General features: G+C 47.2%; 2 protein-coding genes across 34 annotated transcripts in view; one reads left to right on the forward strand and one right to left on the reverse strand.

The window, feature by feature from the left end:
• Positions 1–2253: 2253 nt before the first annotated feature.
• On the forward strand, positions 2254–14975 carry GET1 (guided entry of tail-anchored proteins factor 1). 2 transcript variants are annotated; one of them, XM_008538075.2, is made up of 5 exons: positions 2254–2547; positions 10260–10425; positions 11309–11376; positions 12571–12685; positions 14053–14975. In XM_008538075.2, exons 1-5 carry the CDS (start codon positions 2446–2448, stop codon positions 14124–14126), a joined length of 525 nt encoding a protein of 174 aa, XP_008536297.1. In that variant the 5' UTR covers positions 2254–2445; the 3' UTR covers positions 14127–14975. The 2 variants fall into 2 exon arrangements, with proteins under 2 accessions (XP_008536297.1, XP_070453635.1); XM_070597534.1 differs by lacking the exon at positions 2254–2547 and adding an exon at positions 8438–8673.
• Positions 14976–23627: 8652 nt separating this feature from the next.
• Positions 23628–27474, reverse strand: part of LCA5L (lebercilin LCA5 like) — a 48492-nt gene continuing 44645 nt past the window's right edge. For all 32 annotated transcript variants that reach the window (XM_070597505.1, XM_070597493.1, XM_070597492.1 and 29 more), the window contains one exon: positions 23628–24362. In XM_070597505.1, coding sequence (XP_070453606.1) covers positions 23650–24362 — 713 coding nt within the window. In that variant the 3' untranslated portion in view covers positions 23628–23649. The remainder of the gene's footprint in view (positions 24363–27474) is intronic.

Consider the following 27474-nt stretch of genomic DNA (forward strand, 5'->3'; position numbering starts at 1 on the left):
TTAAATTGTTTCTTCTCTTTGTCCCCTCTGTTTTCACTGTTTTAGGATAGTTGAGGCAATCTTGTTTTCATCTTGCATCAGAGCTGCCTTCTGGGTGTGCCTGAGGAAGCCACCTGTGTTGGCCACCCTCAGTAACTGACCTTAAGTCACTCAGTTCTGAGCATATCTCTGATTACTAGATCTAGACTGATTCATACTGAGCTGTCTTGGCTTCCACGTTTTCTTTCCACATGCTAGTAGAATAATTCAGCCTTCAATTGTTAGTGCCCTTTTTTTTTTTTTTTTTTTTTTTGCTGAGGAAGATTCGCCCTGAGCTAGCACCTGTGCCAGTCTTCCCTATTTTGTATGTCGGTCTGTTGGTCACCACCACAGGATGCCCGCTGATGAGTGGTGTAGGGCCATGCCCAGAACCAAACCCAGCGAGGTGGGGCCAGCTGAACTTAACTACTAGGCCTTGGGGCCGCCTGTTAGTGCCCCCCTTTTTTTTTTTTTGAGGAAGATTAGCCCTGAGCTAACATCTGCTGCCAATCCTCCTCTTTTTGCTGAGGAAGACTGGCCCTGAGCTAACATCCATGCCCCGTCTTCCTCAATTTATATGTAGGACCCCTACCACAGCATGGCTTGCCAAGCAGTGCCATGTCAGCACTCGGGATCCAAACCCGCAAACCCCGGGCCACTGAAGCGGAACGTGTACACTTAACTGCTGCCCCACCGGACCAGACCCTGTTAGTGCCCTTTTTGAGAGCTGCCCAAATGAAGCAATAGGAGAGAGCTGAGTTATTCAAATTGGGTTACCTCTGAAGGCTGGGTACTGCTGGTCCTCTCCCACCACTGTTACACAGTCAAGGACATCCTCCGGTGTTTTTTGTCAAATTCTTACCTCACCAGAAATTGTAGATCCTGCTCCGGGGGTATGTGGTAGCGCGGTGGGGTGTGGTAGGAGTAGGGAACAGCTGACCCTCTCCTCTTCAGCCTGAAAGCAGAGACTGGGGGCGGTGGAGGAGAGGCAGGAGGAGCTGCTATTGCTTTCCATGAGGTGGTTTCTCCCTTTAAATTCTTCTAAATCTCTAGTGAGTAGAGGAGCCAGTAGCCGGGCTGCAGATTTGGGTGGTCCAGCGGGAGGGGAAGGCTATGGAGGAGATGCAGGCTACAAGCCTGTCTTTGGTTTTGGTTAGTTCAGCATCACCTCTGAGCCAAGACACCCTTCCATATAAATAATTCACTCTAGCGCTATTGAATAGCTTTGCTTCACACGTTTTCTTGAAACAGAAATTCGTAGAACCTAGGTCCTTGATTCATTTTGATTAGGAATTAGTTCCCAGACTCCAACCATGGCAGAAGAGACAGCTCAACATCTTTTGCTTTATTTACTATACATCATTGTGAATTGGGGTTCTTTTGCTGCAAAACCTCATCTTCACCTAAACGTAGGTTATTTTATCACGGTGATTGTAAACAGTGCCTTTCAATTTGTGAATGACGACACGACTGGAGCCGTATTAAAATAGAGCTGGAGCCGCCATCGCAGAGGAATTGTCTTGCACGTCTTGTTTTCTGTATCTTCCAAACTGGAGCAAACCGCCAACATTCCAAGAAGTCAGTAAGGACAATAATTTCCTGCTTGTAAGGACTGATGAAACTGGACTTTGCTTATGATGGAACTGCTAACTAATCTATGAAGTACAAACTTAGCCTTACCTCATCCAGCACCAATGAACCCTTCTTTAGCACAACTTACCTCTTCCTTCCTTTTGCCCATAAAAACCCTGAGCCCCTCTCCTGTAATCAGGGCACTACTTGGGTTTTTACCTGAATCTGTGCTCTCTCAATTGCAATTCTTTGATCCCAAAATAAATGCCTCTATCCCTCTCATTTTGCTCTTTATTTTTAGGTTAACAAATTAATACTTGTTTTTCAGGTATGCAGTGTTGTATATTGCTTATTTTTCTTGCCGCGCTTAGTTTTGAAATATAAACTTAAGACATTTTACATATGATTACTTCCAAAACATTTTTTTTACTGTTACCTGCTACTCTAATTACAGTAGTTGTCTATTTATGGAAAAGTTTATTTTGAATTAAATGCACCATAAAAAAAGCACTAAGCACATCATAACAAGTGATTTGCAGAAACGACGAAACTAGAGCATCGGTGGTAACCGAACCACGAGGCCCTGGAACTTATTCCGCGCGAGTCCTGGGGCGCGCGCGAAAAGGCTACGGAAACCGGGAAGGCCAAGCAGGAGGCTGGAACGCGTTACTCAGGACCGCGTGGGCAAGACGGCCCCGCCTCCCTGCGAGTGCGGCGCAGCGCGCAGGCGCGGCGGCACGGCTCTGCGGGGCACTGGGGCCTCACTGCGCAGGCGCGGACGCCGGCGTGGTCCCCATGGAGCTTTGGTAGCGGAGTTCCTGCGGTGGCTTAGCCGGCGCCGTGGGAGCGTCCGGGATGAGCGCGGCCGAGGCCGACCGCTGGGCGTGGCTGCTGGTGCTCAGCTTCGTGTTTGGGTGCAATGTCCTCAGGATTCTCCTCCCGTCCTTTTCGTCTTTCGTAAGTGCTGCCTGGCCTTCCAGGGGCCGGCGGGTCGCCGCTCTGTCCCCTGGCGTGGGCACAGGGGTCTCAAACTGGCCGCGTGAGGGCCGCGTTCGGCCCCCAGAAGGGTCTTGGTTGGGCTGTTTTCTGTTTTAAGGTTTTTTTGAGCTAGTTGCTAGCGTCTAAAAGCTGCAAAGCTTTACCCTCAAATCCGGATTTCTGGATTCTCGGAGAGGAAAAGAAAAAAAAGCAAAAACCCTTGCAACACTTGGCCACGTTTTCACGTGGCCCCAGTCCTCAGGCTGGGCGTCCTCAGTGCCCCTGTGCCAGCCGCCCCCACTTCCGTTATTCCCCGGACTCTGGAGTGGTCAAGCAGACTTCGGCTGCTGGGGAACAGTGCCTCGTGCAGCACGGCGTCCAGGGTTTGCGGGAGGCCTTGGCCTTCCTCGCACGCGGTGCCAGCTGTGCCAGCTGCGGAAGAGACGGATCTCTGGGTGCAGGGGCCCCCATTCTTGGGGTGGGGTGGGAGACAGTGTAGACAGGGAATCTCGGTACTGTGTGATGCTTCCTGTGTCTCAGGGAGCGACACTGAGGAGCACTTTCTCTGCGAGGCGTTTGCCCAGGCACGAGTACATCACTTCGTGTCCAGTTGTTAGCGCTGCTCTGGGAGGTGAATGTTACCCCATCTTCCTTTAGCTCCCAGGGGCGGAGTCTGACTCAAGAGGGTCTAGTCGTTGCACTAAGTCATTCGGTTAGTGACTGTTGCGGTGGAGATTTGATCCCTGGTTTGTGATTCTCCTAGTTCTGCCCCTTTGCCTTATGCAGCATGCATAGGGGTTTGGTGGCTAATTGGATGGGGGTGTGTATGGGCAACAGAGAGCTGTGCCCCGGGGGAGGGCGCCCTCTGCCCAGGGCCAGTGTGAGGCTCTGACTCAGACTGAGACTTTAAAGATTGAGCCCATGTGTTGTAGCACTGTGTTGGGAAACTCAGTTCTCCCTGCTTTTCTCTCTTGCTGTGAGTTGCTGCTGGTGGTGGTGTATTTGAGACTAGGTGGGATTTCTACTTCTTTATGTTTTATTCTACCAGTATTCATTGAGTCTAGGAAGAAAGACCTGGCCACCCATATCCGAGAAAGTTGGCCATGGAAACCCTATGAATAGTGAATAGCTGTGGAGCATTTTCTTATGTATCGCTGGAAGGTGAGAGGATGGAGCCAAAAGATCAGGCAGGGTTCTGCTCTGCCGTACATATGGGTGCTGAGCTGGAATCGCCTCCAGGGCACTAACATTCACTGAGTGCCTGTTTTGTGTCAAGCTCTATTCTAGGGCCTTACCACCCCTATTGTTCTGAGGCATAGGGACTTCTCTCTTAGTTCCTGTCCCCCCTTCAGAATCTTTCCTGATGCCTCCTCGTCTTTAAGATGATGTACCAAGTACTTAGCACTGCATACAAGACCCCTGAAGAGCTGGCCCTGCTCATCTTTTTTCTTCTTTTTAAAAAATTGTGGTAAAATATACATAATATTTACCATTTTAACCATTTTCAGGTGTACAGTTCAGTGGCATTAAGTACATTCACATTGTTGTGCAGCCATCGCTGCCATCCATCTCCAGAACTTTCTTATCTTCCCAAACTGAAACTCTGTACCCATTAAACACTAACTCCCCATTCCCTCTCCCTGGCACCCACCCTTCTACGGTCTGTCTCTATGAATTTGACTACGTAGGTACCTCATATAAGTGGAATCATACAACATTTGTCCTTTTATGTCTGGCTTATTTCACTCAGCATAATATCTTTGGGGTTTATCCCTGTTGTAGTGTGTGTTAGGATTTCATTCCTTTTTAAGGCTGAATAATATTCCAGTGTATGTATATACCACTTTTTGTTTATCCATTCATCTTTTGATGGACATTGTGGTACTTTGTACCTTTTGACTATTGTAAACAATGCTGCTAGAATATTGGTGTACAAAGATTTGGTCAAGTCTCTGTTTTCAGTTCTTTTGAGTAAATACTCAGAAGTGGAATTGCTGAATCATACAGTAATTCTACATTTAATTTTTTTGAGAAACTGCCATACTGTTTTCCACAGCAGCTGCACCATTTTTACATTCTCACCAGCAATGCACAACAGTTGCAATTTCTCCACATTCTCCAACACTTGTCATTTTATTTATAAAATTAGATAATAGCCATCCTAACAGGTCAAGATGATATCTCATTGTGGTTTTGATTTGCATTTTCCTAAAGATTAGTGATGTTGAACATCTTTTTATTTGCTTATTGGCCATCTGTACATCTTCTGTGGAGAAAAGTCTATTCCCGTCCTTTGCCCCTTTTTTAATTGGGCATCAGGAGCTGTCCCCAGGTGAAGGGCGCCCTCTGTAGACCCAGAGCGGGAGTGAGGGGCTGTTTGTTTTTTTGTTGTTGAGTCAAGAGTTCCTTAGATATTCTGGATATCAACTCCCTATCAGATAGATGATTTGCAAATATTTTCTCCCATTCTCTGGGTTGCCTGTCCATCTTTCTTGCAGTATCACGTCTATTCTTTCTATCTACCCCATCCTATTTCACCTCATGTTGGAGCCACATGCAACTAATCTCATTTGGTCAAAGAGGCCGTGTGGGTTTTATGTTCCTCTATGAATTGTTCATAATTTCTCATTAGCTGCGGGGGAAGGAGGCGTGTGTGTTTGGGTATGGCAGCAGCTATAAATAAGACCAGCCGTCATCTCAGGCTCCTTCGCCAAGCGTGTGCTCTGCAGCTAGGCCCCTGCCACAAGAGGTTATTGCTGCAGCCTAGACATGGCTGAGGCTTGCGCAATCTAGGGTGGCTGTTCATCATTTAGATGAAGGAGGACTGGGTTTGTCCTTGGACCTGTGTCAAGATCTGTGTTGCTTCCTACAGGCTGTATAACCTCTCTACTCTCAAAGCAGTTAGCTTTCTTAAATCTGGTTCCCTTTGATGGCACATAACACTGTTTGTCGGAGTTGTTCACCAAGTTCAAAAGGAAAACAGTTATTTTAGCAGAATGCAGCCCCCCTTGTTGGCGTTCAAAACAAGGAAAATAATGAAGAGATCTGGCCTGCCTGGTCCCTGAGTTTGGGGTGAGGGTCAGTGAAAAGCTGTAAGGAACACCGTGGTCCCGTGCTGCTCCTTCACGACCATTAGAGGCTGCCCCATCACAGGCCCTGAGATGAGCACTAAAGCAGGAAAGCCTCCCCACCACGAACAGAAAGTTAGACTGGGAATGGGCCACGCCCCTATACTTCAGATTATAACTTTCCCTACAGTGTTTATGATGATGCTTCTGTCCAGCCAGAAGCAAGGGAGGGGCGCGGTCAGGAAGTCTCTGAAGGATCGGAAGCCCTTGGCCCAGCAAAGCCTCTCAAGGTCCTGCGAAGGGGTCTCAGCCTGATACTGGGGTGTGGTGGGTGCCTGGTAAGCAGACCCCCAGTCCCTGCTGCTGACTTGGTTGGAATTTTCCTGAGTTCTTTCTTCCCTTCAAGCTGCTCACTGGACGCATACATGAGAAAGCGTAGTTCATTTAGTAGGCGGGCCAGGACTTTCTTCCGCCAGAGGCAGAGGAGGAGGGGGGACAAGGATGCTGGTAGGAGAACGCTGGCTCTGCGCGGTTTGCAGGGAGTGGCACTGCGCAGGCGCCTGGGGCTGACACGGCGGAGGGCGCGGTGAGGGTTCCGCGAGGCCCTCGCACTGCGCAAGCGCAGCGGCCCCTTCTGCAGAGACCCCTATTGTGTAGACCCGGGACGTGGCATGCTGCAGGCTGCCGTCCGGGGTTTGGGTTGTGGGGCTCACTGCGATTTTTATATTGGACGAGTTCGAAATTACCTTAATTTCCTGCTCTAAAAAGTGGCCGCCTGCCTTTCCTCTAGGGGCCCGGGGCCCTGAGCCGAGTTATGGACGCTGCTGGACCTGCCCCTGTGGGCGTCTTCCCGAGACCCTCCCTCCTTCCAGGGAGCGCTGTCACCTAGCGATTTCCTGCTCTGGACCAGGCATCAGCATGGCCCCCAAGTATTAGTTTAGGGGCTGGCTGAGGGGGTGGTAGGGGTTGAGTGCGCTCATGCAGGTGGGGCTGTCCACGTGCGGGGGCCATTGCCCTGACGAGGGGTTCCCTGGGCGGCCCTGGCAGAACTTGGCACGTGGGGCTGTTCTGGGCCCGCAGCTTTGCAGGGGCCTTGGCCCTGTCATGGGATGAGGAGTCCGTCCCTAATGTTAGGGACACACCCGAGCGGGCACCCGAGCTCATCATTCCCGAGGTGCCCCCTGTGTTCCAGGAGGGGCTGGCCTTCCTTCGTCGGGCATCGATTTCCAGATGAATCTGGTCCAGAGAGGTGCCAGCCAGTGAGTCGCGGAGTGGGGATTTGAGTCCCCCCGGTGTGACCCCAAGGTCAAGCCCTGGCATTTTGTCTGTCGGCAAAGGCATTGGACAGGATCTGAGGGTGACTGCTAGGAGGATACTTTGAGCTCACGTAGGCCGGCGGCCAGCGTCTGGACGCAAGAGTAACAAGAAGGATTGGTCCTGGGGCCGCCCCATGGCCAGTGGTCAAGTTCCTGCGCTCTGCTTCCGTGGCCCAGGGTGTTGCAGGTTCGGATCCTGGGCGCGGAGATGGCACCGCTCATCAAGCCATGCTGAGGCCGAGTCCCACATGCTACAACGGGAAGGACCCACAGCTGAAAATACACAACTATGTACCAGGGGGCTTTGGGGAGAAAAAGGAAAAATAAAATCTTAAAAAAAAAAAAAAGAAGGGTTGGTTCTCTCCTCAAATTCTCCCACTGTCTGAGTTACCTTGATAAGATTTTTTAAAAACTCATTTTCTGCTTCAGAAGGCTTGGTGGACCCATCTCCAGGACCTTGAAAAGCTGTACTCAGCACAGCTTATCTGTTTCTGTCAGGTGAGAGGTTTAAAGTCCTGGAAGGTATTTTTGGGTCCATAAAGGTTTCAGAAATGTGTTCCTGTTTTAAAAATTAATATTTGAATTCTATTTAAATTCAATCTCATTAAATCTTACAATTCAGTTTATACTTCTAGCACATTTTAACACTTATGAAGAGACTTTGGATTAATGTTGGTGCCTATTTGCAAACTTAAATACTTCTAAAGGTTTTCAGTGTACTTATAGATGTGATATACAGTCCTTTTTTTTGAGCACTACGGTTGTCTGATTTAACCACAATCCTCTTCAGTTCCCCTCACGTTCATTTTCCCGCCCTCAGGCACCTTCCACTCCTGAGGAACCGTTTTCGGCCTGTTCACTTTTTAAGCGTTTTGTATATTCTCTATGAAGCTAAAGAATGTGTTTGCACGTCTGTTTCTTTTTAAAATCTAGTTTTAAAAGTCTGGTTTATTGATGTGTCATTTGCATTCAGTGAAATTTACTCGTCCCAGTTGGGTGACGTGGTGAGTTTTGGCCCACTTCCTCAGTATGGGAACCACCACCACGGTCAAGATAAAGGACATCTCTACCACCTCAAGAAGTCCCTCCCCCACCTTGCACGTGTTTGTTGTACAAAGTTTAAGCAGAATCTGTAGACTACTTGCTCTTGAAAGATGCTTCTGTAATTTTTAAGAGAATTTGGCCCATCCCTATTTTCTTCTCAAGGGTGGGTCAGGCTGGAGTATATGTCCTTTAGTTAGAGTGTTGGGTACAGGTCAAGACAGAGGGGACGAAGACGGAGCTGGGTTTGAGGGCCCCGCATCCAGGCTCGAGGCCTGCAAGAAGCTACGCAGTACCAAACACACTGCGCTACTGCGCAGGCGCCATGGAGATCTGCCACCCCGCCCCCGCGCTGAAGGCCTCCTTGCGCAGGCGCCGGGGAGGGGCCTCTGCGGGCATCCCGGGGACCTGCGCATGCGCCCGTGGCACTCCAGCCCCCCCCCCGGGGGGGGGGCGCGATTTCTGTCTCGGACTGAAGTCGTCCTACTGCGCGCCATTCAGAGCGGACCGGGAGCTAGAGGGACAATCTATTGTGCGCTTGCTACGTGTCAGTACACTTAAATACATTATCCCCTTTCATCCTTTTTTTATCTACTTTTAAAATTTTGAAACAAACAAACGTGCAGACAAGTTATGCATACAGTACAAAGAACTGATTTTGTTTCCTGAACCATCTGAAAGTAAGTTGTCACCCTGAGCCCCCTCACTCCCCGATTCTTCAGCGTGCACGCAGCGGCCTTGTCCACAGCACAGCAGTCCAGTTGTATCGCTCCTCTCCCGTTAGGGGGTTTCGCTAGTCCGGCGACGTCCTTTATAGCGAAAGGACCCCGTCAGCTCCGCGCATTGCACGTACTTGCCGTGTCTCTTCAATCTGGAAGGATTCTCCGTCTTTCCTTGGCTTGCTTGGCTGGCATTTCCGATTCTCGCAGGGCAGTGACTTTGCAGAATGGCCCTCTGTGGACATCTTTGTCCGATGTTTGGCGGGGATGGCACAGAGGAATGCGGCGTGCTCTGCATCTCATCCAGCGCCGTGAGCGTCAGTTTGGGGATGCTCACTCGGCACTCGGGGCCGGTTCCCGGAGGCACGCCCCGCGGACTTCTCAGTCCTCCCGAGCCTGCTCCCGGACTTCTCCGCTCCGGTGCACTTTCCTGGTCCGGGGGTCCAGGCCCGTCCTGGCCGGTTGTCCAACGCCACCTGGCGGCCGCTGCTATCTCGTCCCTGGCTCTGGGACACTGGGCGGCGTACGGGCAGATGGGGGGAGGGGGTTAGGAGGGGTGTGGAGGGGCTCCACACTTGAGTCCCCTCTGCAGGCTTCCTGGAGGGCGCTTGGGCCAGCCAAGTTCTGTGTAGGGTCTGGCTGTCAGAAGCGCCTCTTTACAAACACTTACGTTTATGTTTCTGTCTTTGCATCTATGGAAAACCGCGAGTTCACAACCATACCTCCAATTCTAATCCAACACCTCAGGATTCATTCTAGTTTCTTCCCCATCCCTATTTCTCTCTCCCTTTTCTGACAGTGAGAAAGCTGGCCCCCATCATCCTCAAGATGCTCACTCTATTTGATCAATCCTTATAGCTACTCTCCCGTCTCCACTGCTGCCCCCTCCCCAGGGTGGTTGCCCGCCTGCCCCACCTGCGCTCGGACACCTGTTTGGCTGGGTGCCTTCCTCTTGTCATGTGTGCCGGCCTCACTCTGCTCTGGCTCTGACTCCCAGGCAGGCTACCCTTGCTTGGAGACCCCATATCACAGTGCTTGGCTCTGACACCCCGCCCCCCTGCCAGCGTGCTCCTCCGCAGGAATGCCCTCCTCACTGTGCTTGGGCCCCGAGTCCCTGTGCTGGGCCACCGCCTCATCACTGGCACCCTGCACCCCTACCCTGCTCTGTCCACCTAATTTACGACTGAATTCTAAAGGAAGGAAGAGGATGCGTGGTCCTTGTCACCTGAATGACAGCTCTGGGGATGGAATCGCTTTTCACTGTATAATTACAATTTTACAGTTATAGTGAAAGATATATACTTGTACCATAGCAGTCCGTGGGCATGTCTGCAAAAGGAAAAATATTGTATGAATAACAATTCAAATCGGAAGGAGTTTTGTTTTTCCGGTTGTTACAGGGAGCAGGGGCAGGACAAGGCAGCAGAGGCTGGCTGGGCAGCTTGCCCAGTTGAAAGAGGCAGCGGATAGGATGGTGGAGGAGGTGGGGGAGAATGTCTGCCCCCCATGGAAAGGCGCTGATCTCAGCTGTCTGTCGGCTCCGCCAGATGTCCAGGGTGCTGCAGAAGGATGCAGAGCAGGAGTCACAGATGAGGGCAGAGATCCAGGATATGAAGCAAGAGCTCTCCACCGTCAACATGATGGACGAGTTCGCCAGATATGCCCGGCTGGAGAGAAGGATCAACAAGATGACAGATAAGCTCAAAACTCATGGTACTGTTCTCACTCGTAGTGTGGAAAGCTTCGTGAGAACTGATTAATAGGGAAACCTTTATATAAAGATTCACAGAATATATGCACTGATTTCTGGATGTTTTAAATGTTGATATAAACGTTTAAATTGTCTAGAAGAAACCCAATAATAATTGTTACTTTCTTATTTGCTGGTGAAGCTTTGCTTTCTAAACACAGAACCCTCCAGGATCCTCTTAGGTTTTCTTCAGAGCCAACTTGTTACTGTAGGTTGTCATTTTCAAATTCCAACACTTTTCTGAGAAAAGCCTAGAAAAAAGTCTCATAGTGGATTCTCTGGGCTTTTGTGAACACTCTCTAGAAAATGCCCAGCAATGTCCTTCACCGAGTGTAGACTTCAGGCTGGGGCCCAGGCTTATTCATCCTTATGTTTGCCACTGTTCCTGGTGATCTCTAGGATGGAGAGCACATTCTCAGGGCCGCCCGTGGGCTGAGTGTGCACGGTGAGAGCTGTCTCCAGGGCTGGTCAAACCCTCGGGCTACCTGGGCCAAGACAGACTAGACTCCCACTTACGGATTAGTGCGCTGTGTAGACCGCAAAATCAGGGAGGAGAATTGAGTCCTGTTGGGAAGGGCGTCATACGAAGAATCTCGGATTTAGATGAATAGCTTTAAGGGTTTTCAAAGCGAACGCTTCAAGTCTCACAATCTGTGTGATTCTATTTTAAATAATGGCATAGTGGGTGACTTTTAAGAAAGTCTGTTTTATATTTTCTATGAATATTGAGCAAATGTTACATAATGAGAAAATATTTTATGAGAGGGAATAACATTTCTGTGTGCTTGAATGTTTTCTTCATTTTTAAGGACTCACGTGATCATTTCACCCTGTTTTTCCTTTCAGTGAAAGCACGGACAGCTCAGTTGGCCAAGATAAAATGGGTTATAAGTGTTGCTTTCTACATATTACAAGTAAGTGCGCTCTGGTGTCACCTTGGGTCATTAAAGTCGATAGTGGACTCTCCTCCAGAGCTGTGAGGCCCCCAGAATCCAGGTCTGGAGCTCAGGCTTTTCTGCTTTCAGCTGCCGTGCCGCGTAGTCCGGCCAGCGTGCAACTCTGAGCGCTCTGGATTTGTAAGTTAGACCTAAAGAAAGCCTTCCTCTTGGTTAGAGTAGTTAAGTATGGGGTTGTGTAGCAGGTGGACATTGAAGTGAGTTCTTTCATGTGGCCTCTGTTCCAGGGTGGTTTGGGGGCCTGGGGGCTGAGGTGGGAGCAGCGTAGTTCGACTTCGGGTTTCCTCAGATGGTGGTCACTTTGGCCGTTGCTCGCTCCGTGGTGTGCGGCTGTGTCAGAGACTGTCTCCTGTCTGGGTAGGGAGCCCGTTGTCCTCGTTTAAGTCCCATGCCACTGATTCCCGACTTTCCTGTCCGGGGGCTTTTTACTTGTTTCGTTGCCTGTGGAATTATTCCTCTTTACCCTGAGGTGGTGGATATGCTGCGCACACACTTCAGTGGCCGCTGTAAGTGATCTCTGAGTTTCTGTACTACGTGTGAGCTTTACTGGGGCAAAGGACTTGAGCCTGCCCCCCAAAGCCCAGGTTGTCGGGTAGATTTAAGTACAGGGATCCTGAGGCGCTGTCACTGCTGTGAGATAGGTTTCAGGGACAGGAATGAAGCCAGATGCCCTCTTTTAGGTCTGCTCATTTGAGTGGCATGTTAAGGCCCCGAAGGGAACAGAAGACAAGTGAAGGAATGAATGCTGCTAGGGAAAGGAGGAAGGAGAAAGCATCGCTCCTCTGCCCACCGCTTAAACTTGGAGAGGGCTCGCTCTGCACTCCTGCTAGCACTCGTGTGCTGATGCGAGAATTAACTAGTTTTTCAAGGATCTTAGAGGCCTCTGATTGCTTTTGTTACTAATAAGGTGTATTTAGCCTAGTCTGGCTCCTTAAAGGAGACACTCCATGAGGACAGAACACCTATGTTATGGGAGCGCTTGGTTTATCCGTTAATTTAATGGTGTGTATGTGTTATTGGTGACGGGATTGCCAGGGCTCAAGGTCGTGGATTTGGAGCGCTTCCTTGGTTTGCTGTCACCATCCCCCTCTTGCTGTGGTGGTTGGCTCCGGGACTGGCAGGTTGTCCCCCTCACCGGCAGTGTCTTTACAGGCGGCCCTGATGGTCTCGCTCATTTGGAAGTATTACTCTGTGCCTGTGGCTGTGGTGCCGACCAAGTGGATCACTCCGCTAGACCGCCTGGTAGCCTTCCCTACGAGAGTGGCAGGTAAGAGCTCCCTTGGGAGCAGCGGAAGGGTACGGGTGGGCTTATGTGCAGGGATGTAGGGGAAGAGGAGGTCACTCTGACGTCATCCTCATGGCCCATGTCACGAGTGGGCAGTGCCCTGGGTCTCAGCCTCACACAGGCTCGCAGTGGAGACACTGAGGTCTGGAGAAGTGGCTTCACTTGTCCAGGGTCACCGAGGTGCTAACTAGCAGAGCTGAAGTCACCCTGCGTCTGCTCCCAGAATGCAAGACTGGTCCCTGAGGTCCCTGACCCTGTTTATTGAAGCGCCACTTCTCGTTCCCAAGTGCCGTGACCGCCTTTCAGTTCCTGTCTTGCTTAGCCTCTCGGCAGCGTTTGCTGCTAACGGCCGTCCTTTATTTTTGAAAGGTAATTTCCTTTGGACGTTAACAGGGTAGGACGTGTCACTGTAGCATGGTTAGAAATGTAAGAAGAATTAAAAAAAGTCTCATTAGCTATGGATAACCCCTCTTAACGTTGTGCTATATTTTTTCCAGTCTTTTTTTCTAATTGTTTTTATACAGTTAAGGGTCATCTGGCACATAAAATTTTTTACCCCTTTTTACTTTATATTCTAGGCCCTTTCCCATATCAATAAACATTTTTATTAAGGAATTTTGCATAGCTGTTGGATGAGTCATAATTTACTAATTTCCCTGTTAAAGGACGTTTGTTTAGGCCCTAATGTTTTGCTGTCGAGAGTAATACTGCAGCACACGTCCTTGTCAGGCGGTCTTTGGTTGTGATTTGTGGTAGTGCGGGAGGTGAATTATTAAGGAATGACTGTTTCAGAGATTTCCTATTTCTCCAGGCCCCCTTCCCTCCCTCCCCCCTCCCCTTATCCAGACACAGCGTGAGGGCTCTGCTGGCGGCTTCTCAGTGGTGCCCAGCAGAGGGGCCGGAGGCCGCCATTCCAGGCATCCAGCGGGCTGTGGGCCCCTCTTGCAGCCTGTCTTGTTGTCTCAGTTATCAGTGGGGCAAGGAAGGTGTGGGTGGTAAACCTTGCCTCGTTCATAGTGCTTTTCCGAGAAGGGACAAACAAAGTCTCACAGGGTGGTTTTCCAGTCCACTAATATCATAAATAATGCTGCATATCTCTCACAGGAGCGAGAAATTCAAATCAGGGCCCATTCTGAGTAATTCCTGCTGAGTACAGAAGGCAGTCCTGTGAATCAGTAGAAAGTCTGATGAATTTGAAGCCACCAAACATGAACTTGGTCTTTCTTAGCCCAGCGCTGCTCAACGAGACGTGAAATGCTCTCCTTTTCTCTAAATTAAAGGGAGCAGAGGCAGGCGCTGTGGGCGGAACTCCTGGCGTGCTCTCTTAGGTTGAATTTCTTTATTTTTAGGTGGTGTTGGGATTACCTGCTGGATTTTAGTCTGTAACAAAGTTGTGGCTATCGTGCTTCACCCCTTCAGCTGAAAAAGACGACAAATCCGACTGTGACACTTTTAAGAACGGATTTTCACCTAGTAGGTTAAAAATCTGATTTATACTGTTTTATTTTATTTTATTTTAAGAAACAAAAGCGCACAGGTTAGTTTTTTGTTGAACGTTTTTTGTTCTTGGACTTTATGTGAGGTTCTTCTAAGAATCACAATTTTCTACTCTTGTCATTGAACCAGAAAGGTCAGTCTGTCCTGCGTGTGTATGGGCCAGCAGAGTACCAGCTTTAGTATAAGAAATGTGTGACATTTTCAGCGTCTACATGTTGTTACTTATGATTTGCACTCTTAGCTTATTTTAAAGGTCACATTGCCAACTAGAAAGTCAGAATTTTCTCATAATTTAAGTAATTTAAAGACCTCGTTGCTATTTTTAATCCAGATTAGCTATTTAATACCACTACTAGAACTTAAAACTTTATTTTTTAATCTCATGCGGTAGTACTAAAAGAATAACACTAATTGACCTTGTACTTTTTTCTTCCTCTGTTTAAAGTGTCATTTGTTGGGCCAGCCTTTGCGTTGTGTTATCTACTTATTTGAAGCTGTTAACTTTTCATTACTGTGTTTTGTAAATGTGTTCATGAGACCACAGTGCATTGTTTTGTGCTTGAATTGTGTTTTGTATTTAAATCATTTCAAATGAAGTGTATTTTATAAGCATTTAATATTTATGCTCTGTAGAATGAAACAAAGTTAAAAAACAAACTTGGGAGTCTGATTAACTTAATTTGAGTGGGTACATGTTTGGCCCATAGAGTATAATTCTGCTAAATATTTTTTAAAACACTTTTTTCTAATTAAATTTTTGCAAGTGCTTGTGTGACTTCCTTCTTTACAGCCTCTTATTCGCTGTGACCAATCTGTAACTGTGACAAGTGGCAGAGGGCTTTAACCATTAACTAAGTGGGCCATATAGCAGCTTAAAGCTACATTCTGTGATTAGTTTTTAAAAGGTCATATTGGTATTCTTGTGTTCCCTAAGGATCTAACAAGTAGCTCATTGTGATTTCTGCTCACTGTCTCATGAAAGGACGCAGTGCTGTGCTGCTGTACTGTGTCATCCCCAGAGTGGGTTTCAGGTTCCCCTCCTCATTCTCACTGACCCAGCACCCAGTTCACCTAACTTTAAGAAAGGATGCAAACAGGGAACACAGCCATATTTATAACAGACAGCATCATGGAGGACTTGGACACGAGCTTCCAATATCTCAGTTACCACACAGGGTGCATTTTGGCCACAAAGGATGAGAAGCCAGTCTGAGGAGGAGATCATAGCAGCACAAGGAAACTGCAGGGTCCGGGTCCCTTAGAGGCCACATGCCTAACGTCCATTTCTAGTGAGCTGCGGGCATACCTGGCAGGTTGTACAGTAGAGGATCGGGCAGCCAGGTATGGCCTGCCCAGGGACATCCTTGGATCACTAACCAGTATAACGTCTCCCTCACGAGACCCCTATTTATCTCCTAAGGATGAATTCTTTCACTGAAGACTGCAAGGATTTTGACAAATCTCACTGAGGCTAGAGGAAAAGATTTATAGTTCACTGCTGTTCATTCTTTCCACGGACGTTAATAGTTTGTGAAGATTAAAGAGGGGAAATTTAAATGTCATGTTTCACATCACTGTGGTTTTTTAAAACTGTATTTGTTTTTAAATAAATAATAAACATGGTACAGGCATACCTCGGGGATATTGTGGATTTGGTTCTAGACCAGTTCAAGAAAGCGAATATCACAATAAAGTGAGCCACACAAATTTTTTGGTTTCTTCATGCATATCAAACTTAGGTTTACACTATGCAGTAGTCTATTAACTGTGCAATAGCATTATGTCTAAAAAAAATGTATACACCTTAATTAAAAAAATACTTTATTGCAAAAAATGCTAACCATCACCTGAGCCTTCAGCGAGCTGTCGTCTTTTTGCTGATGGAGGGTCTTGCCTCAATGTTGACGGCTGCTGACTGCTCAGGGTAGTGGCTGCTGAAGGTCGGGGCAGCTCTGGTAATTTCTTAAATAAGACAGCAGTGAAGTTTGCTGCATTTTTGACTCTTCCTTTCATGAACGATTTCTCTGTAGCGTGTGAAGCTCTTTGATGGCATTTTCCCCGCAGTAGAACTTCTTTCAAAATTGGAGTCACTTCTCTCAAACCCTGCTACTGCTTTATCAACTAAGTTTATGTCATATTCTGAGTCCTTTGTTGTCATGTCTGCAGTCTTCACCAGGAGATTTCGTCTCAAGAAACCGTTTTCTTGGCTCATCCATAAGAAGCAACTCCTCGCCCCTTAGTTTTATCACGAGATGGCAGCAATTCAGTCACGTCTTCAGGCTCCGCTTCCAGTTCTCGTTCCCTTGCTGTCTCCACCACATCTGTAGTTACTTCCTCCACTGAAGTCCCGAACCCCTCAAAGTCATCCGTGAGAGTTGGAATCAACTACTTCCAAACTCCTGTTAGTGTTGATATTTTGACCTTTTCCCATGAATCACAAGTGTTCTTAATGGCATCTAGAATGGTGAATCCTTTCCAGAAGGTTTTCAGTTTACTTTGGCCAGATCCATCAGAAGAATTACCATCTATGGCAGCTATAGCCTTGTGAAATGTATTTCTTAAATAGTGAGATCTGAAAGTCAAAATGACTCCTCGATCCATGGGCTGCAGAGTGGACGCTGTGTTAGCAGGCTTGCAAACAACATTAATCTTGTACACCTCCATCAGAGCTCCTGGGTGACCAGGTGCCGTGTCAGTGAGCAGTCACATTTTGAAAGGAATCTCTTTCTGAGCAGTAGGTCTCAACAGTGGGCTTAAAATATTCAGTGGACCGTGTTGTAAACAGATGTACTGTCACCCAGGCTTCTTTGTTCCTTTTTTTTTTAATAGATTTTTTTCCTTCTTTTGCCCAAAGCCCCCCAGTACCTAGTTGTATATTTTAATTGTGGGTCCTTCTAGTTGTGGCATGTGGGATGCTGCCTTAGCGTGGCCCAATGAGTGGTGCTAGGTCTGCACCCAGGATCTGGACCCTGAGCTGCCGAATCAGAGCGTGCAAACTTAACCATTCGGCCACGGGGCTGGCCCTGTTGTTCCGTTTATAGAGCTCAGACAGAGTAGATTCAGCATAATTCTTAAGGGCCCTAGGATTTTCAGAATGGTAAATGAACATTGGCTTCTACTTAAAGTCCCCAGCTGCACTAGCCCCTAACAAGAGAGTAGGCCTGTCCTTTGAAGCTTTGAAACCAGGCATTGACTTCTCCTCTCTAGCTATGAAAGTCCCAGATGGTACCTTCCAATATAAGGCTGTTCGTCTGCATTGAAAATCTGTTAGTGTAGCCGCCTTCATGAATTATCTTCGGGAGAACTTGCTGCAGCTTCTACATCAGCACCTGCTGCTTCATCTTGCACTTTTTATTGTTTTTTTTTTTTTTGGTGAGTAGCATTCACTCTGAGCTAACACCTGTTGCCAGTCTTCTTTTTTTTTTGCTTGAGGGAGATTAGCCCTGAGCTAACATCTGTGCCAATCCTCCTCTATTTTTCATTTGTGGGATGTTTCCACAGCATGGCTGATGAGTGGAGTAGATCCGCGCCCTGGATCCGAACCTGCGAACCCGGGCGCTGAAGTGGAGAATGTGGAACTTGAACCACTCGGCCACAGGGCCGGCCCCTTCACCTTGCACTTTTATGTCATGGAGACGGCCTCTCTCCGTGAACCTCAGGAAGCAACATCTGCCAGCTGCAAACTTTGTTCTGCAGCTTCCTCATCCCTCTCACCTTCACGGAATTGAGGAGAGTTAGGGCCTGGCTCTGGATCAGGCTTTGGCTTAGGGAGTGTTGTGGCTGGTTTGATCTTCTCCACAGAACACTAAAACTTTCTCCACATCAACAATAAGGCTGTTTTATCATTTGTGTGTTCGCTTTTAATTTCCTTCAAGAACTTTTCCTTTCCATTCACAACTTGCCTAACTATTTGGCACAAGAGGCCTAGCTTTCAGCCTGTCACCGCTTTTGACGTGCCTTCCTCACTAAGCTTAATCATTGCTAGCTTTTGTTTTAAAATGAGAGACGGGTGACTCTTTTCACTTGAGCCCTTAGAGGCCATCGTAGGGTTGTTAATTGGCCTAATTTCAATATTGTTGTGTCTCAGGGAATAGGGAGGCCCCTGGGAGAGGGAGAGAGACGGGGAACGGCTGGTCGGTGGAGCAGTCAAGAGACAACATTTATTGAAGTTTGCCTTCTTATGTGGGTGTGATTGGTGGCGCCCCGAGACAGTTACAACAGTAACATCAAAGATCATTGATCATGGATCACTGTAACATAACAATGAAAATGTGTGAAATATTGCAAGAATTACCAAAATGACACAGACACATGCAGTGAGCAAAAGCTGTGGGAAAAATGGCGCCGATGGACTTGCTCCATGCAGGGTTGCCGCAAACCTTCAATTTATAAAAGCACAGTATCTGCGAAGCACAGTAAAACGAGGCCTGTCTGTACTGAATTCGAAAGATACAGACAGGGGTCTACTGAGAAGTGTATCTTCTGACTGCAGTCCTGTCACCCAGTTTTCCAAAGTTTACCATTGTTACCAGTTCCTTACGATTCTCCCAATGATATTGCATACATTTATGAATGTTGATACATGTGCTTTTAAAATAAAAGTTTTGTGAATTATAAAGGTAATACCTAAAAAAAAAAGGTTAGGGGGCTGGCCCAATGATGCAGCGGTTAAGTTTGCATGTTCTGCTTCGGTGGCCCGGGGTTCGCCGGTTTGGTTCCCGGGTGTGGACATGGCACTGCTTGTCCAGCCCTGCTGAGGTAGGCAACCCACATGTAAAGCAGAGGAAGATGGGCACGGATGTTAGCTCAGGGCCAGTCTTCCTCCTTGGAAAGTATAGAAAAGGAGCCAGGAAGCAAAGTGTCCTGTGATTCCACAGAACTGGGATTACTGGTGTGGACATTTGTGCTTTTCCTTTTTTCTGTGTAACATATGGATAGCTATAGGTTTTGTTTCTGTTAAAAAATACTAGATAAAGTTTATAGCTTTACATGAAAATAGACATCTGTTGTTTGATTTAAAATACATCTAAAGCTGTCTTCATGCCAGTTTTGTTTGCTTTATATTTATGGGAAGTGAAGCGGGGAAATCTTTGTATACACAAATCCACAGTCACTTTTGTATGGGGTTAGTATACCCTTCCTGTTGCCGGCCCAAGTGGGTGGGATGCCGGGCACACTCGTTTGCTGTCCCCTGTCTGGCTGGGCTCTCTGGCCTCCTATGGTTTTCCTTACACACACACAGCTCTCCATGGGGGCACTGTGTGTGTGTGTGTGTGTGTGTGTACCGACCCTTCTCCCCAGTCTGGTTATATTTTACCAGACCTTTGAGATTGTTTATAAAGCCTTCCCTGATCACTTTAGATGATACTGATTTCTTTTTTCTTCCCCTCCTTGTCCGAACATCTTAAGTAACATCTATATGACTGATTTGTCAACTAATTTTGCACTGACTTGTGGTGTCTGCTCTTGTGGTTTTGTTCCTTATGTTTTAGATACTTTTTTTTTGTGATAAAAGGTTTTCTTTCCATCCATGCTGCAAGTGCCTTTGGGGCCAGAGACTGTTCCTTGGGTTTTTTCTTTTTGATGAGGAAGATTGGCCTGAGCTAACATCTGTTACCAGTCTTCCTCTTTTTGCTTGAGGAAGATTGTCACCGAGCCAACATCTGTGCCAGTCTTCCTCTATTTTGTGTGTGGGATGCTGCCACAGCATGGCTTGACAAGTGGTGCTAGGTCCACACCCAGGATCTGAACCCACGAACCCTGGGCCACTGAAGCGGAGCATGAACTTAACCACTATGCCACCGGCCGGCCCCTTCTTAGACTTTTTATACCCCTCCCGCTATGTCTTCAGTCAATACCCAGGAATATTTAACTAAAAAAAAAAAAAAAAAAATCACGTAATAGTTTTCCACTGGGGCCATGCATGCCTTTCACAGGGAGTGTATTTTCTTCATAACTGAGGTGTTACCAACCACCAGTTGTTAGGAGAATTTTCTAGGGTGTTCTTCGCTGACTAGCCCTTCAGGACAGAGCCCTCGGGCGGCATCACCAGATTCAGAGCTGCATGTGTGGTTGGTTTGCACCCCCTGTGCAGCCCAGGGTGGCAGTTCGTCCTCTCTGGGCTCACTGTTCTTGCTTGTGAGTCAGCTTTTCCGCCTGCGTATGTGGACGGTGAAGTGTGTGCATCCCTCTTTCAATGCTCTTTCTTCCCAGTGAGTTCAGTCTTAAGTTGAATGAAGACTGGGTGGCTTTGGCCAATCTTCTTGTTGTTGCCTGTGCTTTTGATGTCATGTCTAAGAATCCATTGCCAAATCTAAGGTCAAAAAGATTTATACCTAAGTTTTCTTCTGAGAGTTTTATAGTTTTAGCTCTTATGTTTAGGTCTTTGATCCATTTCGAGTTAATTTTTATATACAGAGTAAGGTAAGGCTTCGACTTTGTTCTTTTATGTGTGAATATCCAGTTGTCCAAGCACCGTGTGTTGAGAAGACTGTTCCCCATCGAGTGGTCTTGGCATCCTGGTCAAAAACAGTTGACTATAGATACATGGGTTCACTTCTGGACTTTCAGTTCTGTTCCATTCTTCTACATGTCTGTCCTTACACCGACACCACAGTGTTTTGATCGCTGTTACTTTGTAGTTAGTTTTAAAATTGGGAAGTGTGAGGGGCTGGCCCCGTGGCCGAGTGGTTAAGTCTGTGTGCTCCGCTGCAGGCGGCCCAGTGTTTTGGTGGTTCGAATCCTGGGCACGGACATGGCACTGCTCATCAAACCACGCTGAGGCAGCGTCCCACCTTCTACAACTAGAAGGACCCACAACGAAGAATATACAACTATGTACTTGGGGGCTTTGGGGAGAAAAAGGAAAAAATAAAAAAAAATCTAAAAAAAAAAAAAAAATTGGGAAGTGTGAATCCTCCGATTTTGTTCTTTTTAAAGATTCTTTTGGCTCTTCTAGGTCCCTGCAATTCTATAGGAATTTTAGAATCAGCTTGTCGATTTTTATGAAGCAGTTAGCTGGGACTCTGATGGGGATCGCGCTGAATCTGTCAGTTTGGGGAGTATCGCCATCTGAACAATACTAAGACTTCACTTCATGAACATGTCTTTCCATTTATTTAGATCGTCTCTAATTTCTTTCAACAATGTTCTGTGGTTTTCAGGTGATAAGTTTTGCACTTCTTTTGTTAAATTTATTCATAAGTATTTCATTCTTTTTCATGCTATTATAAATAGGATTTTTTTTTAAACTTCATTTCAGATTGTTTGTTTCAAGTGTATAGAACTTGATTTATGTACATTGCTCTTGTATTCTGCAACCTTGCAGAACTCATTTATCAATTTGAATAATTTTTAGTGGATTCCTTAGGATTTTCCACATATCAGATCATGTCATCTGTGAATAGAGATAGTTTTCTTTCTTTCGTTCCCTGAATGCCTTTTATTTCATTTTTGCCTAATTGCTCTGGCTAGAGCCTCCAGTCACTGTGGAGTAGGAGTGATGAGGGGACATTCTGTTTTTTTCTTCATCTGGTTTTGGTATCAAGCTTATACAGGCCTCCGAAAAATGAGTTGGAGGGTGTGCCTTTTTTTCTATATTCTAGACCAGGTGTTTTAAGATCTGAATTTTTCTATTCTTTGAATATATGATGAACTTGCTGGTAAAGAGTGCATTTTCTTTTATTTTTATTGTAAGATTTAAATTTCTTTAATAATTATCGGGTTTTCAGTTTTATATTTCTTCTTGAGTCGTATTAGGCATTTTAGTGTAGGGATTTATCCATTTCTTCTCAACTTTCAAATATGTTAGGGTGAAATTTTTGTAAATGCCCAATATGTGATGGAGAATACAAGTTTTGAAGTTGCTGGGTGTGATTGTCTGTGTATGTCCATTAGGTCAGAGTTACCAGTTGTCTCGTTCATCTGTACTGGTGCTTTTTTATTTGCTGAGCTGTCCATCACTGAGAAAAGTGTGAAAATCTCCCGCTGTGGTGTCACCTTGCAGTTCTGTCAATTTTTGTTTTATGTTTTCAAGTTATTGTTAAAGCTTGTACATTTAGAACTCATATCTTCCTGGTAGATTGAACTCTCTATTGCGTTATAGTAATCCATGTTGTCTCTAGTCATAAGTTCTGCCTTTAGGTCTGGTTTTTTTTTTTTTTTTTTTTTTTGAGGAAGACAAGCCCTGAGCTAACTGCTGCCAATTCTCCTCTTTTTGCTGAGGAAGACTGGCCCTGAGCTAACATCCGTGCCCATCCTCCTCTATTTTATACATGGGACGCCTACCACAGCATGGCTTTTGCCAAGTGGTGCCATGTCCGCACCAGGGATCCAAACCAGCGAACCCTGGGCCGCCGAGAAGCTGAGCGTGCGAACTTAACCACTGCGCCACCGGGCTGGCCCCAGTATAGTCTAAATTATTAATCAGTTGCCCTTATAAATAAATGAAGGTAAGTTAACTGATTAACATTGGGAGTACACTCCTTTTTGTACAGGTCTAGTTTAAAATATTCTAGGTGTAATGAATAGATTAATTAGGACTGAGCAGCTAGCTTGAGTGGACGCTAATTATACTGATACGCTTTTTTTTTTTTCGAACAAGATTAACAGAAAAAAGGTCAAGGTACAGGTGTGCAACAAACATAAATAAAAACTACTGAGTCTTAGGTATACGTGAGGACAGTATCATCACAAAGGTAGAATATCAGATGCCCAGTTTAGCTGAATAAGAGACACTCAAATAATTCTCATAAAAACAAGCTTGGTAATCACTGCTTTTTTTTTTTTTAAGTAAAGAGAGTCTTCTGATCATACTGTTCCCTTTCAATGCTGCTTCCATGTTTTTAAGTTCCAGCGCAGTTTGATGCTAAAATTCTTGTATGTCTGAGATGTGTATGTCTTGGGTTGATTAAATTAGACTTGCAAGCTGTGGAGTCCCATAGAATATTAAACCCACAGAATAAATCAGTCTTCCAAAAGACAATGGGCATGTTTCAGTTGTGGGGAAAAAAAAGATGTAATTTCGTATTTGAAATGTCATTGGCCAATATACAATGGATTTTTTTTTTTTTTTTTAAGATTTTATTTTTTCCTTTTTCTCCCCAAAGCCCCCCGGTACATAGTTGTGTATTCTTTGTTGTGGGTTCTTCTAGTTGTGGCATGTGGGACGCTGCCTCAGCGTGGTTTGATGAGCAGTGCCATGTCCGCGCCCAGGATTCGAACTAACGAAACACTGGGCCCCCTGATACGGAGTGCGCGAACTTAACCACTCAGCCACGGGGCCAGCCCCTACAATGGATTTTTTTATTAGATTACCAATAAAACCTTAGTTATCCAAAGTCAATTTAATTACTGAAACACACACACACACAGACACATTAAAATTACAAGATTAAAGGCACATAAGAACTAGAATATCAAACCGGAATGTATTAGGATATTGATTATATTTAAATAATTATTTTTCTTTTTCCTTCTGTGGGTGAAGAGGACTTCATAGAATTTACCATAGTTACTTTAGAATCTCCAAACGCGTTGCTGGCCGAGGCCTGGCTGGGAGGGAGGTGGAGCATCTTCTTACTTCTCGAAGTCTCCTCAGACCCTCCGGTACCTGTTTGCTCATCTTTTAGGACACAGCCTGAGCCAAAGAGTTCTTCCATTAGGCTGCTTTTCTTATCTCGGAATGTCGTCTCCTTTGCGTTGGTTCTGGAAGAGATCCCGAAGGAGGGTTCATACCCGCCAGCCGCGGGTTCTAGCTTCAGCTCTTGCGCGTTGCCGCGACGTCTGCTTGTGCTGTGACCGTATCTCAGGATGCCGGCGTTGGCTGGCCCGCCCGAAGCTGGGAGCCCGTGATGCAGGTTTTCGATGGCTTCTGTGAAGGAATAATGCTTTCTCTGTCTGAAGGATGTTTTGCTGTTTGGGGCAGCCTGTTTATCACGTCTCTCGTCTGTGTCGCTTATGTGTAGACGCCCTTTAAACTTCTCTTTCACTGTGTCTTCCTCCTGACTGCCTTCCCTTTCAGGAGTTACCTGAATTGTTTTTGGTGGTAGTTCTTCTTTCACTAAAGTGGCTTTTTCTTCTTGATCTTCCTTGTTCTCTCTTTGTCTTCCAGTATTCTTCAGAGGTGGCTCCACTTCCCAGTGTTCCTCTTCCTGTGATAAACCTATGTGAGAGGAATAGTCAATTTAGTGGTCTTTAAAATGAATGGATTTCTATTTCAAGGTGGCATGTTTAGCACATTTATCTACACTCCCTGACAAGCACATTAAGATGACAAAAAAGGTACGAAAATAAATGCGTCACCACGAGAATACAGGAAAATGTTATACATACCAAATAAATGAGAATTATGAAATCAAAGAAAAGTGATATTCATAAAAGAAGAACTAAAATTTGCCAATAACTTATCAATAGATGTTCAACATCGCTAGCTGGATGTAATGCCAGTGAAAACAATGAGAATATTTTTTACCCACCCACTTGGCAAATAACTTGCCGAGTTGACGAGAATATGGGGAAATGGAACTTGTGTTCCCCACTGCGGGGGTTATAAATTGGTCTAGCTCTTTTTGGATGGCAATCTGGCAGTATCTATCAAAATTTTAAGTGAACATACTCTCAGACCCAACAACTGCACTTCTAGGACCAAACCCCACAAAAGTACACAAAGATGGTGCAAGGATGTTGACTGCAGCGTGGTTTAATAACAGTGAAACCTAAATGTCTGTCGAGGGAGTCGTGGTTAAATAACCTATCGCGTGCACAGCCTGCAGCGTGCTAGGCAGCTGCTCCAAAGAGGGAGGTGACGGACACGAATGGACAGGAATAGACGTTCCAGGCGCACTGTGGCACGAACAGCCCATTTGGAGAGGAGCCTCCTTTCCGGTTCTTCAGCACTCAGGCAGCCCTGCCCTAACCCTCCCTCTCCAGAGGAAAGGCCCGCGCAGGTGCAGACACACACGCGCCCTGAGGAAACCTGTGTGGGCCACCTCCATACTGGTCAGCAAGGCACCACTGACAATCTGAGTGGCCAGTCCTTTGTGAGGGAGAATGGGGACAGTGTCGCATGTGCAGACAGTTGGAAAACTTCCTTAAATGAACACATTCTGAAATAAAACTACTCATTTATACTCCAGGAAAATAAAAAAGGAATTCTTGCAAGACAAAGAAGTGTGTTTCAAGAATTAGTGGTGAGCAAAGAAGCCAGCAAAATGTTTAGTTAATTCTAAAAAAACTGTTAATATTGTGCCCTATGATACTTGATGCAAATGGTGAAATTTGGTAACGTGCTGAAATTGCTGCTTCTCTCCTCCACCACTCCCAGCCGCAGTCCGGGTGCCTTCGTCTCTCGCCCAGGTTGTGGCAGTGGGCTCCTGCCTGGTCTCCCTGCTGCCGCCCTTCCCTCGCAGCAGCCCAGGGAGGTAGGTCTGCTCCCTCCTCAGAACCTTCCATGGCTCCCCACCACCCTCAGAGAGAAGGCCCAGGTCTTTACGATGGCTACAAAGCCAGGCCCCATCTGGGGACACCCCTCCCCCCATCTCCTACTTCAGTCCTCCCCTTGGCACAGCCCCCGTCCAGGCTATGGGGTCTGTGGAACATTCTTTGCCTGGAATGCCCTTCCCCAGGTGTCCACGTGGATCACTTCGTCCCTCCTTGCAGGTCTTTGCTGAGGTGCCATCTTCCCAACTTCGCACCACCAGCCCTGCCTCAGCCCCCTCCCTCCCCTCTTCTCTGTGCCTCACCCCCTAACAGACCACGTGCCTTCTGATCTCATGTAATGTTTGTCACTCGACTGTAAGCACCTCAGGGCAGGGTATTTTGTCTTCACTGCTGTATCCCTGGTGCCCAGAACAGTGGCTGACAGATAGTGTGTGCTTAAAAGATATTTGTCACATGAGTGCATAAACTGTAGGACAGTATAGGGATTGCCAAAATGGACTGAAAAGCAAATGGAAAACTTAAATAGACGAGTGACTGAAAATGCAGTTGTCCTCGGCTCCCACCAAATGGCCCCAAACAGAGGGCTTTCCTGGCGAGTTCTGCTGCACCTTTGTGTTCGCTCAACTTTATTGGAAGGCCATGTGGCCCCGCATCTAAGGGGTGGCCCCGCTAGGCCCTCTCAGCAGGCCTCTCCGCTCTGCTGCAGGGAACGCGGGTGACGCAGGTGACCTGTGCTGGGTGAGCTTTGAGGATTGTTTGTTGGTGACCGTTCTTTCCACGGAGGTTGTGCTTGCCTATCCATGTGGGGTTTCACCCACATTTCCCATTAGCAATAATTTAACATGAAAACAATGGGGCGGTGTCTTCAAAATTCTGAAGGAAAAAGATCTCCAACCTAGAACTTTCTTTGTACCCAATTATTAACCGAGTATAAGGGTAGAATAATGGCATTTCCAGATGGAAGGTCTACAAACTTCATGCACCCATTCTCAAGAAGCTCGTAGGGGCTGTGCTCTTGTGTCATGACGGCATTTACCAAGAAAGAGGAGGACCTGGTCTGGGAAACCAGCCCTGGTAGGAAGAGGGGATAGGCACCTGCAGCGAGAGCCTGGCATGGGAGCCGCACCCACGGGCAGAGGGCCACCGGTCAGAGACCAAGAGGCTTCAGCATTAAGGGCTGGCGTCACCAAGACCCCTCTCCGCCCCACCTCCCAGGCCCCGAATGTCCCTGGGCCGTCCCGAGGGTGGCTGATGAAGGGGAGGCCCCTCTCCCCGCGCGGCCGCCTGGGCTGCCTGCGGACACTCATTTCCCCACACAGGTGTTCCGCCTGACCTGCTCCTGAGAGCGGGAGGGGAGCCCTGAGAGGTTGGGCCCACGGCCTCCGACCTCTCCCTCCTGGACCTGCAAGGGGCCCTGCCAGGTGCCACCTCCACGCCCAGGATGAGCGTGACCTCGCCCTGATGGGGCCCGTGCACACGCAGGGAAGCTGAAGCCACAGTCTCCCCAGCTCGTCCTTTCTGGAAGTCTTCGCCGAGCCTTCACGGGGGACAGCGCTGCCCTTCACTCAGCTGGGTGGGGTTTGCTGCTCAGTTTTTCAAAACTGAACATGCTGTTTAAGGGCACACAAGGACAGGGAGTCGTGAGGGGAGGACGGGCTGACTGGGTCCTGTGCAGGACGGGGAGGTTCATGGAGGTGGGAAGGGTGTGGTTCTGAAGGGCCCCGGGGGCTCCAGGGACACTGGTGTCCTTTTTCTTAAGCCACTGCTGACACAGGTGTTCCTTTTGTAATGTTGCGTTCCGTGGTGTGTGTGTGTTTTATGTTTACTTTGATAAG

Source organism: Equus przewalskii, chromosome 27 (assembly GCF_037783145.1).
Source record: "Equus przewalskii isolate Varuska chromosome 27, EquPr2, whole genome shotgun sequence".
Lineage (NCBI taxonomy): Eukaryota > Metazoa > Chordata > Mammalia > Perissodactyla > Equidae > Equus > Equus przewalskii.